The following is a 13,517-nucleotide window of genomic DNA, read 5'->3' on the forward strand; positions in this document are numbered from 1 at the left end:
CCTGGCTCCCTCCTGGTCCCTGCCCCTCCATCCCTCCTCCTGGGACCTGGTCGCCCCTCTCGTCCTGTCTGAGTGCCCCTGAGTCAAAGCACACTGGGAGGAGGGTGGTGCCTGTCCCCTGCCCGGCCTCAGTTCGACCTTGACCAGAAACCTCCAGATTCCCAGTCGCTGCGGCTGGACGAGGCCATGGACCCCATGGGAGGCGAAGACCCGTTCACCGCCAAGCTGAGCTTCGAGGTGGGGGCCTCAGAGGCTGCCAAGGGGACATGCCAAGGAGGAGGTGGCAGCTGGAGGGAGGGACGGGACCACTTCCCTGCAGCTCTGGCCCCAGGAGGCACTTGAGGCTGCCAGGGCCACCTGGGGTGGGAAGCTCCCGGGCCCTTCCTGGCCACCCTAGAGTCAGGACCACGGTGCACACAATCGTGTCCCCAAGGCTGAGTGAGGGCCCTGCCCCGCGCCCCACCCTGCAGCAAGGCGGTTCCGAGTTCGTGCCTGTGGTCGTGAACCGGACCGTGCTGCGCTCCATGAGCCGCCGCGACGTCCTCATCAAGCGCTGGCCGCCGCCCCTGCAGTGGCAGTACTTCCGCTCGCTGCTGCCCGACGCCTCCATCACCATGTGTCCCTCCTGCTTCCAGGTACTGCGCCCCCAGCCTGCACGGCTCCCAGGGGCTCCCTGTGCTGTCCTTCCACTTCCCAAGTGTCCCCTGGGGAGGCGGAGCATCAGGGGTACCAGCCACTGCCCTGAGCTAGGAGGACAGTGGCAGTCCACCTGCTGTCTGCAGGGTGTCACCTGGCCTGCGCGCTCTGCACCTCCCTGGACAAAGGGGTGGTGGGCGGGGCCACCGGGGGCGCGGTGGGAGGGGCGGGGCGCACCTTGAACTTCCCTCAGGAAAAGGGCGCCTCAGCCCCGACCCCCCACCCGGCCCACCCGGCTCTTTCTGGCCTTGACTCCCACTTGGCGCGGGCTGGGACCCGGCTCTCGCCCTCTCTTCCCAGATGTTCCACTCGGAGGACTATGAGCTGTTGGTGCTGCAGCACACCTGCTGCCCCTACTGTCGCAGGCGCATCGACGACCCCGGCCCCTGACCGCACCCGGGTCCCCTGAGCGCCCTGCAGACCCGCGGCCTGCGGAGAGGAAGGAGGAGGGTCCCGGCCGCCCAGATGCAGTGGTGCTCCAGGGAGGGGCCTCGCGGAACCGCAGGATTCCTACTTCTGGCACTTTGTGCCTTGTAAATAGCACCAGGGGCTGGGGAGAGGACGCACCTATATTTTCTAAGGAAAAAGAAAAGACCTGAGAGCTCGGGAGCAGCCCGGGTAGTGGAGGGGCAGCCCGGGTAGTGGAGTCCGCCGGCCGCCCAGGAGGCGCGCACCGCGCAGGCCAACAGACTGCCTCAATAATGACAAATAAAAGGGCTACTTATTTTCATCAGTGTCTGCGTTTTAGCAAATCTTCGTATTGTCTGCAACTTAATTTCCTTATGCAAAAGTGCACCTGTTTCTAATTTGATCCGAAAGGAACATCGCATTCGCCGCGCTCTTAAAATCTAATCTAATCGGAATGGCAATATGGGAAGGGGCAGGGGAGCCGGGAAGGTTTTTTGGTTTATTTATTCTGGTTTAATGGGGATCTGTCTTGACAAGAAAATGAGATACCTGGCTCCCAACAAGATGGCAGAGGCTGAAATAAAGGCGCCTGCCCAGAGCTTCTAGAACCTTCCCTCCACACCGCCCCAGCTTCCCAGCCCCCAGGGAAATGTCACCGGCCCCCCTGAGTCGGCCTTTCCCCTCCAGGTCCCCAAGCCAGTGGGTTCCCTTGGAGACGGCCAACTGCCAAAGTCCAAGCCAGGCCACTGAGTATGGCGGGGGACCCTGAGCAAGGCGGGGGACATCAGCCCCGTTTTGCAGCCAGTGGGGAAGGGAGATGCCGAGGCCCAGGGGCTCCTCAGGAGTTGTCTGTGGGTCAGGCAGAAGGCCACCCCGCAGGACTCCATCTCGATGACACCTTAGGGGCCCTCTTGAAGGGGGCGGGGCAGAGGCCCAGGCAGGAGAGCTGGAGCCCCGCCCCCAGGCTCCCTGCCCCCACCCCGCCCCCTCCCCACCCCCCTCCGCATCGCTCTTTGGAAATGATGGGGGGGGGGGGACAAAGAATGGCAGCCAGACAGTTGTGCCAACAGCCTCCCCCGTCAGCGGCTAATGACTGGGAGCGTGCGTGCTCTCTCTCTCGCTAAACATTTATTAATGTGTTAGGATTCCCATTAGCGGTTCCTCGAACTGAAGTCATTTGCATATGGCTGGGAGAAAGCAGCTCCCCAACAGGCGTCAATCACAGTGACAGATCAGATGGTCTTGGCGGGAGCCAGGGGGGCCGCCTGGGGCTGCAGCTCCCCTCCTCTGGGCCCAGTAACTAGACCCAGTCCTGCAGCCCTGGATGGCCACGCTCCTCTGGTGGCACCCCCAGGACCCCCAAGGCTGCCCAGGACACAGACGAGGAAACCGAGGCCTGGAGACTTCCTCCCTTTGAACCAAGGCAGGCTCTGCGCATGCGCATGCGCATCCACCCAGCCCTAGTCTCCCTCTGTACCCAAGGTCCTCCCCCTGGAGCACGGGAGGCCAGCCTCGGTGTGCACCTGCCGACGGGGCTCAGAGGTGCTCCTGAGGACCCCTAGGATCCAGATGATGATGCCAGGAACGGGGACAGGCACCCCCAGATGCCCGGCTGAGGCCGGCAGCCCCTCTGGGGAGCCCCCAGGCACCCTCCAGGCCCACTGGCTCCTCTGGCCTCAAAGACGCTGGGACTGGGAGCAAATGGCCATCTCTCCAGTTAGCCATTGCCCCATCTGCTGTCCCCCGAGACCAGGAGGGTGGAGACCTCGGGATGCAGCTCAGGGTCCTCAGTGCCCAGCCGGCACCCCGCCCTGGAGGGTGTTTGGCAAAAGTGAGAGGAGGAGGAAGAGAGGAGGGAAGGAGGGAGGGTCTGTCACCTTCTCTCATTCCCTTGACACTCTCGGCTCAGCCTAAGCGTTCACTGGTGACACATCCAGTTGAGGCTAAGCCATGGGGGGGGGGGGGTGCTGACCCAGACTTTCCAGTGGAGGCTTAAGGGCTGTCCCTGCGCCAATCCTCCCCCAGAGTCACAGTCCTGCACCAGTATTTATTGAGCACCTACTAGCATGGACTGCCAGCTCCCAGGCAGCAATGAGCCTACGTTCCAGAGAGACAGGAGCTGTGGGTCAGCAAGAAGATGAGTGACCTCACTGAAGCCAGTGATTAAGTATCTTGTAAAAAGAGAGTCTGAGCCAGGCCCACGGTGGCGCGTGCCTATGATCCCAGTGCCTCAGGAGGCTGAGGCAGGAGGATCGCAAGTCGGAGGCCAGCCTCAGCAACTCAGGGAGGCCCTGTCTCGAAATAGAATGAAAAGGGTTGGGGATGTGGCTCAGGGGTTCAGCATGTTGGGTTCAGTCCCTTCCCCCCGAAAATGAGCTTGGTGGGCTGGGGGTCTTGGTGTCTCTGTCCCCTGCGTCACCTCTCTGGGTTGCAGATCTGCCCAAGCCTCTGCCCCCCAGCCCCCGGCCCATGTCCTCCCCCTGGGCTCCCTGGCCTGCCTCCCTGTCCCCGGGGGTCTCCACAGCCTCACGGCCACCCCCTCCCGGAGCTGGATTCTGGTCCCTCCCTGACCCTCCTCAGCCCACAAGCCGCCCTGGCCAGGGCCACTCCCTTCTGGGTCTTCAGATCCCCTGTGGCTGCTGGTGGAGCAGTGGGTCCCAACCCCAAGCAGCCTCTGTGTCAGGGGCAGGTGACAGCAGAGACAGGAGGCGGCTGGGGAGACGATCCTGGCATCCCAAGGTCCCAGACCCAGGTCAGGAGGAGCTTGAGACACACCAGCCAGGGACAGCGCCCTGACCCCAGGCTTCCCGGCCAGAGTGTCACCTTGGCCCCTCTAGCAGGTCCCTGTGGCCCTGGTCGCAGCGGGGATTAAGGTGATTAGGAGCACCCCATCTCCAGGGCGCTGACTCAGCCCAGAGCTTAGGGACCGAAGGTCACTTTATAAGGGCCTGGGGGCGGGGATCAGAGCCCGCAGTCCAGCGGGAGCCCCGGGTGGCCGCGCCTAGCAGCCCTCTGGGGTGGGATCCACAGCCATGAATGGCACCGAGGGCCCCGATTTCTATGTCCCCTTCTCCAATGCCACCGGGGTGGTGCGCAGCCCCTTCGAGCACCCGCAGTACTACCTGGCCGAGCCCTGGCAGTTCTCCCTCCTGGCCGCCTACATGTTCCTGCTCATCCTCCTGGGCTTCCCCGTCAACTTCCTCACGCTCTATGTCACCGTGCAGCACAAGAAGCTGCGGTCCCCCCTCAACTACATCCTGCTCAACCTGGCCACCGCCGACCTGTTCATGGTGCTCTTCGGCTTCACCACCACCGTCTACACCTCGCTCAACGGCTACTTCGTCTTCGGGCGCACCGGGTGCTTCGTGGAGGGCTTCTTTGCCACTCTGGGCGGTAGGTGGCAGGGGCGGCGGGGGGTGACAAGGGACCTTGGAGATAATGACATTTTTTTGTGTGTGGCTACTTGGGATTGAACCCAGAGTTGCTTTAGCACATCCCCCAGCCCTTTTCATTTATTTATTTACTTTTTTAATTCTCAGATTCTCGCTCAGTTGCTTAGGGCCTCCATAAATGGCGGAGGCTGGCCTCTAACTTGCAATCCTCCTCCCTCAGCCTCCCAAATTGCTGAGATATCACAGGCCGGCGCCACCGGGGGCCCCAGCGGGAATCAGCCTCCTCTCTGCAGGGAACCCTGCTGTGGCCCCCACAAACTCCACTCCTTGGCATCTTGGTCCCCTGCCCTGCCCCCTGTCCCTTCTCTCCATGTCTGAGCCCTCTCTGAGTCCTTGGGGTGGCCTTTCCGGTCACCGTCTCCCCATCTCTGGACAGGCCGAGGGCTGGCAGGTGACTGATGGCTGACTGTCTTGCAGGCGAAGTGGCCCTGTGGTCCTTGGTGGTCCTCGCCATCGAGAGGTACATGGTGGTGTGCAAACCCATGAGCAACTTCCGCTTTGGGGAGAACCACGCGGTCATGGGGGTCATCTTCACCTGGATCATGGCGTCGGCCTGTGCCGTCCCGCCCCTCTTCGGCTGGTCCAGGTAATGACACTGAGCGGCAGGTCTCCCAGTCAGGACCCGAATGGCTGGACCTGATGTGGAGTGTCACAGGAAAGTGAGGTCCCCTTCATTCCACTGTCTTTCCTATTCCCATCCCCCTCCGTTCCCTTCATCCCCTTTGTGTTTTGGGGGGGACTGGTCTCCGGTTCTTAGCATGAGAGTCTCCGGCTCCGTATCCATTTACTGGCAAATGCCACGATTTCATTCTTCTTCATGGCCGAGTAATATTCCACTGTGTATACAGACCACAGTTTCTTTATCCCTTCCCCTGTTGAAGGCCACCCAGGTTGGTTCCAGAGCTCAGCCATTGTGAAATGAGCTGCAGTCGACACCGATGTGGCTGCGTCACGGTTGTAGGCTGATTTTAAGTCCTCTGGGTCCACCCCGAGGAGTGGGAGAGCTGGGTCAAATGGTGCCAAACCTACACCGTCTTGGCTGAGCCCCCATAATCCTCAACTAAGCCCAAGGCCAAATTCCAATCCTCTGTGGCCCAGCGTCCCACAGGAGGCTCCCCCCGACCCTGGGCCTCAGCACCTTGAGAAGCCAAGTCGGCCTTGGACAGAGGGCCACCCTGTGTCCCCTGGCAACTGAGTCCCATCTGACCTCCAAGCCACCGTCTCCAGATGAGAAGAAGTGGGGACAGTGGTTTGGACACCCAGAGAGGTGACTCAGGTGCCCGGAGGCCTCGTGTCCCTCTGTTCTGGGAAATTCCTGTCCTTTCTCCTCACTTCTCTCCTCACTCCGTCCTCCTGGGGTCCAGCTCTCAGGCTGGTTGGGTTCAAGTCCACCCCGGCTCCTGCCCATCTTCTCCAATTTGGCCCCCACACCCTCTGTCACAGCCAGCGGCCACTCTGGATTTATTTAGAGACAGGGGCTCGCTAAGTTGTTCAGGACCTTACTAAATTATGGAGGCTGGCCTCCAACTGGCGATCCTCCTGCCTCAGCCTCCGGAGCTGCTGGGATGACAGGAGTGTGCCACAAGCATTGGCATCACGCCTCTTGATTTCTGTTGTTGCACAAAGACCCCTTAAATGCATTTAGGTCCATCTTTGGCCTGAAGACCCCAATTTGTGCAATCACAGGGCACTTGCAATCCATGTCCCCTCTGCCTTGCATAACCTGGGGCCTCCACATGGCTGGAGAGGCTGTGAATGGGGACAGGGTGGGGGGGTTCTGTGAGGGTGCAGCCATTGCTGCAGGTGTGTCGACAGCTCAGGGCTGGGGTGTCCCTTACCCGTGTCCCCATGCCCTGTCCCCCCAGGTACCTCCCCGAAGGCATGCAGTGCTCCTGTGGGATCGACTACTACACGCCCAAGCCCGAGCTCAACAACGAGTCCTTCGTCATCTACATGTTCGTGGTGCACTTCGCCATCCCCCTGGTCATCATCTTCTTCTGCTATGGCCGGCTGCTCTTCACCGTCAAGGAGGTAGAGGCCCGGGAGGCCGCGGAGCCCCGCCCACCCGCTAACGCGCATGCGCAGCCCCAGCTCCCACCCTGAGCCCAGCCGGGGAGCTGGAGGGGAAGGCCGCGGGGCGCTGTCATCCGAGGCCATCCGGTCCCTTGTCCCTCTCCCGTGTCCCTGCAGGCAGCCGCCCAGCAGCAGGAGTCGGCCACCACCCAGAAGGCAGAAAAGGAGGTGACCCGCATGGTCATCATCATGGTCGTCGCCTTCCTCATCTGCTGGGTGCCCTACGCCAGCGTGGCCGTGCACATCTTCACCCACCAGGGCTCCGACTTCGGCCCCGTCCTCATGACCATCCCCGCCTTCTTCGCCAAGAGCTCCGCCCTCTACAACCCCGTCATCTACATCCTGATGAACAAGCAGGTGGGAGGGGACCGTCCCCGGGCCAGGGCTGCTGCCCAGGGGGCACGAGCTACAGTCTGGGGCCAGGGCCGTCCTGGTGGCGGGCTGGGATGGAGGGACCTGGGGTTGACAGTCCCACCCGGGAGCTCGGGATCAATGCAGATTCCTGGGTCCCACCCAGAGCTGGTGGCTTCAGAGCTCACTCTGGCGGTGACCCGTCCCCCCAGAACCTGCATTTCTCACAAGCCCTCTGGGGGCCCCTGATGCTCCAGGGTGGGACTGTCACCTGATGCTCCAGGGGGTTCTGGAAGCCTGGTTTAAAAGTCAAATGGTACCGCCTCCTTAGGCACATGGCTGGGGAGGCTGAGGCAGGAGGATCGCCAGTTGGAGGCCAGCCTCAGCAACTTAGTGAGGCCCCTAAGCAACTCAGGGAGACCCTGTCTCTAAATAAAATATAAAAAAGGCTGGGGACGGGGCTCAGGGGTGAAGCGCCCCAGAGTTCAGTCCCTGGTACCAAAATGAACAAACTAATGTCAAATAATTCCAAGCCTGGGATCGGGACAGTCCCAGTCTCCATAAAACCGAACCAATCATATTCTGAAGGCTAAAGGATAAAGGGATCTAGTACCAAAAATCGTGGGTTTCTCTGTGGAATCCACGGTGGGGAGCTGTTCTCTGCAGCGAGGCACATTGGGTTCCAATGCCCGCTCTGCTGTTACGTAGCTGTGTGACCTCAGGCTGCTCAAGTTCCCTCTCTGGGCTTCATTCAATTTCCTCCTCCCTAGAAAGGGCAGCATTCCAAAGGGTTTGTTTGCTTTTAAAGAATCAATGAGAGCCAGCCAAGGTGGCACGCACCTGTCATCCCAGTGGCTAGGGAGGCTGAGGCAGGAGGATCGCTCTTGAATTAAATGAGATAGTTTTACGGAATGCCCTTGGCACATGGAGGATGCCATGGGGTAGCATGGGTGACAAAGTTCCTTTGTGTGGCATCCCGCGTGTTTCCACGGCCTAGGGGAACTTATATTCAACAGGTTTCCTTCAGAGAGCCGGGTTGGAGAGGGGAGTGGAGGCTGTGGGGGGCAGGAGCAGGGCAGGGGGCCTCACTGACCAGTGCCGGTTTGCTCTGCTCTTTGGGGACAACCTGGCCCTGACTCCACCCCCTGACCTTCCAGTTCCGGAACTGCATGCTCACCACCATCTGCTGTGGCAAGAACCCACTGGGTGAGGACGAGGCCTCAACCACCGTATCCAGGACGGAGACCAGCCAGGTGGCCCCAGCCTAAGCCCTGCCAAGGACCCTGTGGCCAACGGATCTCGACAGATTGTAGGAGTCTCCCATCCCCCACGTCCCCTCCCAGCCACAGCCACCTGCCCAGGAGCAGTGCCTGTCGAAGGAGGTCACACAGACTCCCTGGGTTTGTTTGCTTTTAAAGTGGTGGCCCACGCCTGTCATCCCAGCGGCTCGGGAGGCTGAGGCAGGAGGATCGCAAGTTGGAGGCCAGCCTCCGCAATTTAGTAAGGTCCTGAACAACTCCAGGAGACCCTGTCTTTAAATAAAACATAATTTTTAAAAAAGGGCTGGGGAGGTGGCTCAGTGGTTAAGTGCCCCTGGGTTCCATCCCCCAGTACCCTCTCCCCCCTCCAAAAAAAAAAAAGAATGAGAAGAAAAAAACGAGGCTCCCTAATTTCAGGGGACAGCCTGACAACCAAGACCACCCCCAAACTCAGGTCCCCCGGTTCCCAGGGGCCAGCAGGATCTGTCCCCTCTTCCCCCCAACTCATCTCTCAGGAACATGAGAACTTTTCCTCTCTGGGGAGGTGTCTCAGCTTAGGGCTCAGTGTGGCAGCACCGAACGGAGCACATAGTAGGTGCTTAATAAATGCTAGACGGACGAAGGAAGGAGTGGGTGAAGTAGTGGATGGGTGAAGGAGTTAACATACACGTCTGTCCTCCCAGACCCCCCCCCCACCCGCTCTGCAGAAGTGGGACAGGTGGCCCAGGACTCATTGCTCCCTCGACGGGGTCTCACTCTGTCCCCCCGAGAATGAAATCCCAGTTCCCTGACCCCAACACGCAGCTGCTGCAAACACCAAGTGTGAGTGCGCGTGTGTTTAATCTCTCTGTAAATAGACTGAGTGGCTGTCCACACGGCTGTGACCGTCATCGGTAACATCAATCAATACAATTAATTTGATCATTTCTGCTTGATAGTGACCATCTGGGGACGGGCCATCAGCACAATGGGGTTTCGCGCACCCTTCGCCGGTTTTTTGATATCAGCCAGGCATTGGGTCCAGATGTGGACTGGGGACAGGCTGGGGGCCTCGAGGAAGAGACAATAACAGGAAAGCAGAATAGTGTCAAACATTGGGTGTGGGGGCTGGAGCCAAGGCCTGGGGTCTCCCCTCCAGTGTGGCGCCCCTGCCCAGAGCCTCCCCTTCCCAATGCAGAATATGGAGACCCTTTGGGTTTTGGGAAGCTTTGCTTCTCTGCCCAGGGCCAGTAGGAAACTTCTAGAAGCCATGCTGACCTGGCCAAACTTAATGGACAGCTGAGGCCCCAGGGTTATTTTCTAAGCTTGAAGAACTTAGAAAACAAAGGGTAGGAAAGAGCCCGGTGCCCTTCCCTGGGGGAGGTTCATGGGTCCCGGTTTCCAGCTCCCTTGATGGGTGAGCCCGTCTCAGGCAGCTGCTGGCCCATTCTCTGTCTATGCCGGAACCCTGGGACATCAAAAATGAGCGGCTCCATTGCCACGTAACCAAAGCTGGAAGTTCCAGCTCTCTCCGGCTCTGCCCGGAGACCAGGACAAACGGAGGCATTAAAAGCTCAGCTCTTAGACTTTGCATGAGCCGTGGTGGTTTTTTTTCCCTCTGAAGCTTTTCCCCTGCAGGACGGATTGAAACTGGACATCCTCCACCTGATCCCTGGCCCTGGGGGTGCTGGATTGCCCAATGGGCAGAGACAAGCAGCCCAGAGCCCCTTTGGGGGTGAGGGGTGGGCGCAGCCTCAGAATGGAGGAAACCTAACTTGGGAATCCAGAGAGACCCAGGGGACCTGTGAAACCAGGAGCAAGTTATATTATCTCTCTAAGTTTTTTGTTAGCTGCTTAAATACTCCCTTGGATGCTGCAGATGGTCACCCACTTTGGCACTACCAGGCTCAGAGGTGGCCTTTCCAGAGACACCCCCCCAGGGGCATCAGGATGGAGAAACAGCTGCTACCAGAAACCCAGGAACCAAGGCAGGAAAGCATGCAGGAGCCCCAGATCAAAGAACCTCAGTGCCCTAGGGGTGGGGCAGGGGACAGGTGGGGCGTCAATCATGGCCACTCTTTGCTATCTCCCTCCAGATTTCAGTCAGGATGCCTTGGGTTGCAACTCAACTGGGCAGAAGCAAAGGGGAGATGTTATTAGTTCATTTAAATTAAAAGCCCAGGGCTGCAGGCACAGCTGGATTCAGGGGCTCCAACGATGTGATCAGCTCTGTTTCTCCTTCTTTCTTTCCTCTGTTTCATTCAGAGGCCGACTGTCCCCAAGAGGGAGCAGAAACAGGTCAAGGAACTCCAAGCTCAGAGAGCCCTGCAGAAAGTGGGCGCCTCTTTCCCCTTAGGACAACTAAGGTCCACAGCAGGATGCTTATTGGCTAAGATCAGGCCACGTGATCACCCCTAAGTGAATCATTGTGGCTGGGCTGAGGATTCATCCTGGGATTGGCCAGGTCCAAGTCACATGATAAACCCTAAGCCAATCACTGAGGCTGGGCTGAGATCTATCCTCTGATTGGCCAGGTCTGGGTCACCTGATAACCCCCCAAGCCAACCACTGTGGCTGGGTTGGGGGTTTCATCCTCTGATTGGCCAGACTCAGGTCACCTGATCTTCCCTTCCCTAGCGTACAAGATGGCGTCAACCTGACAGGAGCCCAGCAGTGTGAGGGCGGGAGAGGAGGATTCCCCAAAGAAACGCAGGGGAGCTGTTACCCAAAGGGGGATCTTGGGAGGCCGAGGAAACTGCTCGCGATCAGCCCAGAGGGACGGGCTCTAAGCCCGTCAGGTCCCGGAGCGGAGCGTCGTCCAGCCACGCCGCCCTCCCACCCTGGGGCACGAGGCACATTCCTATGGCTGGTCCCTTGCTCTGTTGGGCCGGGGGTGGCAGTGAACAGGGCCGAGGCGTTTTAACTGCCCCTTTTGTCCTATCCCAGAGGTCCCCTACCCCCGTCTGCTTATTTTGAGGACTCGTGTCCCAGGAAACAGCTTCCTGACCAACCAGAACATTCTCTGTCTTCTCCCTGGTGGAGAGAATGTCCCCCTTTACCCCTGGATCTAGATGGACCTGACCGCCTCTTACAGGGTGACTGCCAGACCTGAAGGGTGTGTCAGTTGCAGGAAGGTTGTCCCCACCTGGACCCCAGGCTCCCGGCAGCCAGGACACTTCTAGATCACCTGTTGTATACAATCCAACCAAATCCGAGCAAACCGTCCCAGGTCAGAATGTGCTGGTGAACTTAGAGAGGGGTCAGATGGGAGCAGGTCTCACCGCGGTCTCCAGTAGAGAGAGACACCTCCCTGACAGTCCAAGTTGTCCCCCCCCAAAAGATAGTGCACGGTCTTCCCAGCTGTGTGGCCTCAGGGCAAGCCCCTGGACTGCCGCACACCTAAGCTCCCTTAGGCAAACAGGAGAATCATGCCACTTGGTAGGACTTCCTAAAGGGACTAATGAGATGGTTGCTATAAAGGATCCCGTGCATAGTAGGTGTTCAGTTAAATGCGAGTTCCCTCCCCAGGGATGAAAACTAAGTTCAAAAGAGAAAGCCCCGGGGTGTGGTAGGAGAGAGACAGGAGGAGAGGTTAATATGACGGTGGGGGATCTCAGAGAAAAAGGGAAGCAGGGGCTCACTGCCCCCAAAATTCATCCCCATCACTCCCCTTCTATGAATAATATCCTCCTAAGTTATAGCCAGGCATGCAGCCCCAGGCAAGGTTCCCTTGCACCTGCGACAGCATGACATTAAGGTTACATTTATTGACCTAAAATCCGGAAATAAAATGTCCTGATCCTACAGAGACTGGAGTGACGCTTTAAAACCGCTTCGAAAGTCCATCAGGAAAGTCCACAGGTAGGAGCCCGCGGTCCCAAAGACAGCAGCAAAGTTTTCAGCTGAAGTTCAACCTCAGGCCTCAGGGGAAGAAAAAAAAAAAAAAGTCTATCAAATGGCCCGTGCTCTCTCCCGCAGTCTGAGGCTCCTGATTACCATTTCCCTGTAAAATGGCAAATCCCCCCCGAGGAATTTTTAGATCATGCTGCACATTTTAGAACTTCTTCCCCCTCGATGCAAAAATCTCTCCTGGCACAGCCCCGGAGCGGGGCTTCTGCAAAAGCTCATGAGAATGTTTATGTCACTTTTTTTTTTTTTTTGTATTTCTCAATTCTTGGAAACGCCCCACCAAAGGGATTGAAATGGCTGCCCCCGGTTGGCACTGGATCCAGCAGATGGGGTCTGGATCTCCTTCCCCGGGCTGTGATACCGGAACTTCCGCAGCAGGCTAGCAAGTCCTACCAAGTGGCATGAGGCCTCTCCTGTATGCCAGGTGTCATGGGTGGCACTGGGGGTACCTCCAAGGAACACGACAGGCCCAGGCCCCAGAGCTCAAGGGTGAAGGACAGGTAAAGCAGAATTGTAACTTGGAATGCTGGGAGCTCCTGAGAGGTCAGACCAGGGGTGGCTGCATCCTAACCTTCTAGGGATCAGGGGAGGTGCATGGGAAATATTCCAGAAAAGCTAGATGGGGGTGAAGGTCGCTTTCTAGGCCATGTGTATCCGTTAGCTAATGCTGTGTGACAAACAGCCCCAGAATTGTTGGTGTATCAGTTAGCTAGTGCTGCATGACAAACAGTCCCAGAAATCATGGCTTAAAACAAGAAACCACATATCATTGCTCACAACTCTGTGGATTACCTGGGTGGTTCTGCTGACCTGGATCAGGCTTGGGGAAGCTCTGTTGGGATCATTCAAGCATCTGGTCAACTGGAAGGTTGACTGGGGACTAGCTGGCTAGCCAACAATTGGCTGGACAGTAGGGGTGACTGGGTAATGGGCCTCTCAGCCTCCAGCAGGCCAGCTAGGGCTAATTTGTAGGGCAGTGGGACGTGCGTGACATCACTCCCACCATAGTGTATTGATCAAAGCAAGTTGCAGCTCAGATCTAAGGAAAGTTACATCGCAGATCAGGATGGATGTGGGCGGTGGTGGAAAGTGGGGATGTTTTTGCATGAATTTGACACACACAGAGGAAGCACAGAGGGTAATGCCCAAGTGTCAGGGCACAGCCCATTCCAAGAGCCGCATCGTGGTCCTTCCTCCCTCTCTTCCTTCCTTGAACCCAGGGCCTGGTAGATGCTACACACAGTGCCTCTGAGCTACACCTCCAGACCCCACAGTGGGCTTGAATGGTGAAGTTCAAGGGAAAAGAAGGTGCCGGAAGCCAGACGGAAGACCTCGACTTTTATCCAAGGGCAGTAGGGAGCCATGGGAGGTGCTAGGCAGGAGAGTGAGG

The 13,517-nt window shown here is 58.3% G+C and overlaps 2 protein-coding genes across 6 annotated transcripts in view; both read left to right on the top strand.

Annotated features, from left to right (window-relative positions):
* Positions 1-1,426, top strand: part of Ift122 (intraflagellar transport 122) — a 54,225-nt gene extending 52,799 nt beyond the window's left edge. For all 5 annotated transcript variants that reach the window (XM_071605857.1, XM_071605859.1, XM_071605858.1 and 2 more), the window contains 3 exons: positions 158-237; positions 471-635; positions 997-1,426. In XM_071605857.1, coding sequence (XP_071461958.1) covers positions 158-237; positions 471-635; positions 997-1,086 — 335 coding nt within the window. In that variant the 3' untranslated portion in view covers positions 1,087-1,426. The remainder of the gene's footprint in view (positions 1-157; positions 238-470; positions 636-996) is intronic.
* A 2,710-nt stretch (positions 1,427-4,136) lies between these two features.
* Rho (rhodopsin) lies at positions 4,137-8,248 on the top strand. The gene is made up of 5 exons (XM_027931952.2): positions 4,137-4,497; positions 4,974-5,142; positions 6,422-6,587; positions 6,747-6,986; positions 8,138-8,248. The coding sequence occupies exons 1-5, from the start codon at positions 4,137-4,139 to the stop codon at positions 8,246-8,248; spliced, it is 1,047 nt and encodes a 348-aa protein (XP_027787753.1).
* The last annotated feature ends 5,269 nt before the right edge of the window (positions 8,249-13,517 follow it).

The sequence above is a fragment of the Marmota flaviventris genome, chromosome 20 (genome assembly GCF_047511675.1).
Source record: "Marmota flaviventris isolate mMarFla1 chromosome 20, mMarFla1.hap1, whole genome shotgun sequence".
In the NCBI taxonomy this organism is placed as follows: Eukaryota; Metazoa; Chordata; class Mammalia; order Rodentia; family Sciuridae; genus Marmota; species Marmota flaviventris.

Excerpts from the sequence above, each read along its gene's own strand:
- Rho (XM_027931952.2), top strand. The coding sequence starts at position 4,137 with ATGAATGGCACCGAGGGCCCCGATTTCTATGTCCCCTTCTCCAATGCC. Across the intron at positions 4,498-4,973 it reads CTTCTTTGCCACTCTGGGCG|GCGAAGTGGCCCTGTGGTCC; the intron begins GTAGGTGGCAGG and ends ACTGTCTTGCAG. Across the intron at positions 5,143-6,421 it reads CCCCTCTTCGGCTGGTCCAG|GTACCTCCCCGAAGGCATGC; the intron begins GTAATGACACTG and ends CTGTCCCCCCAG.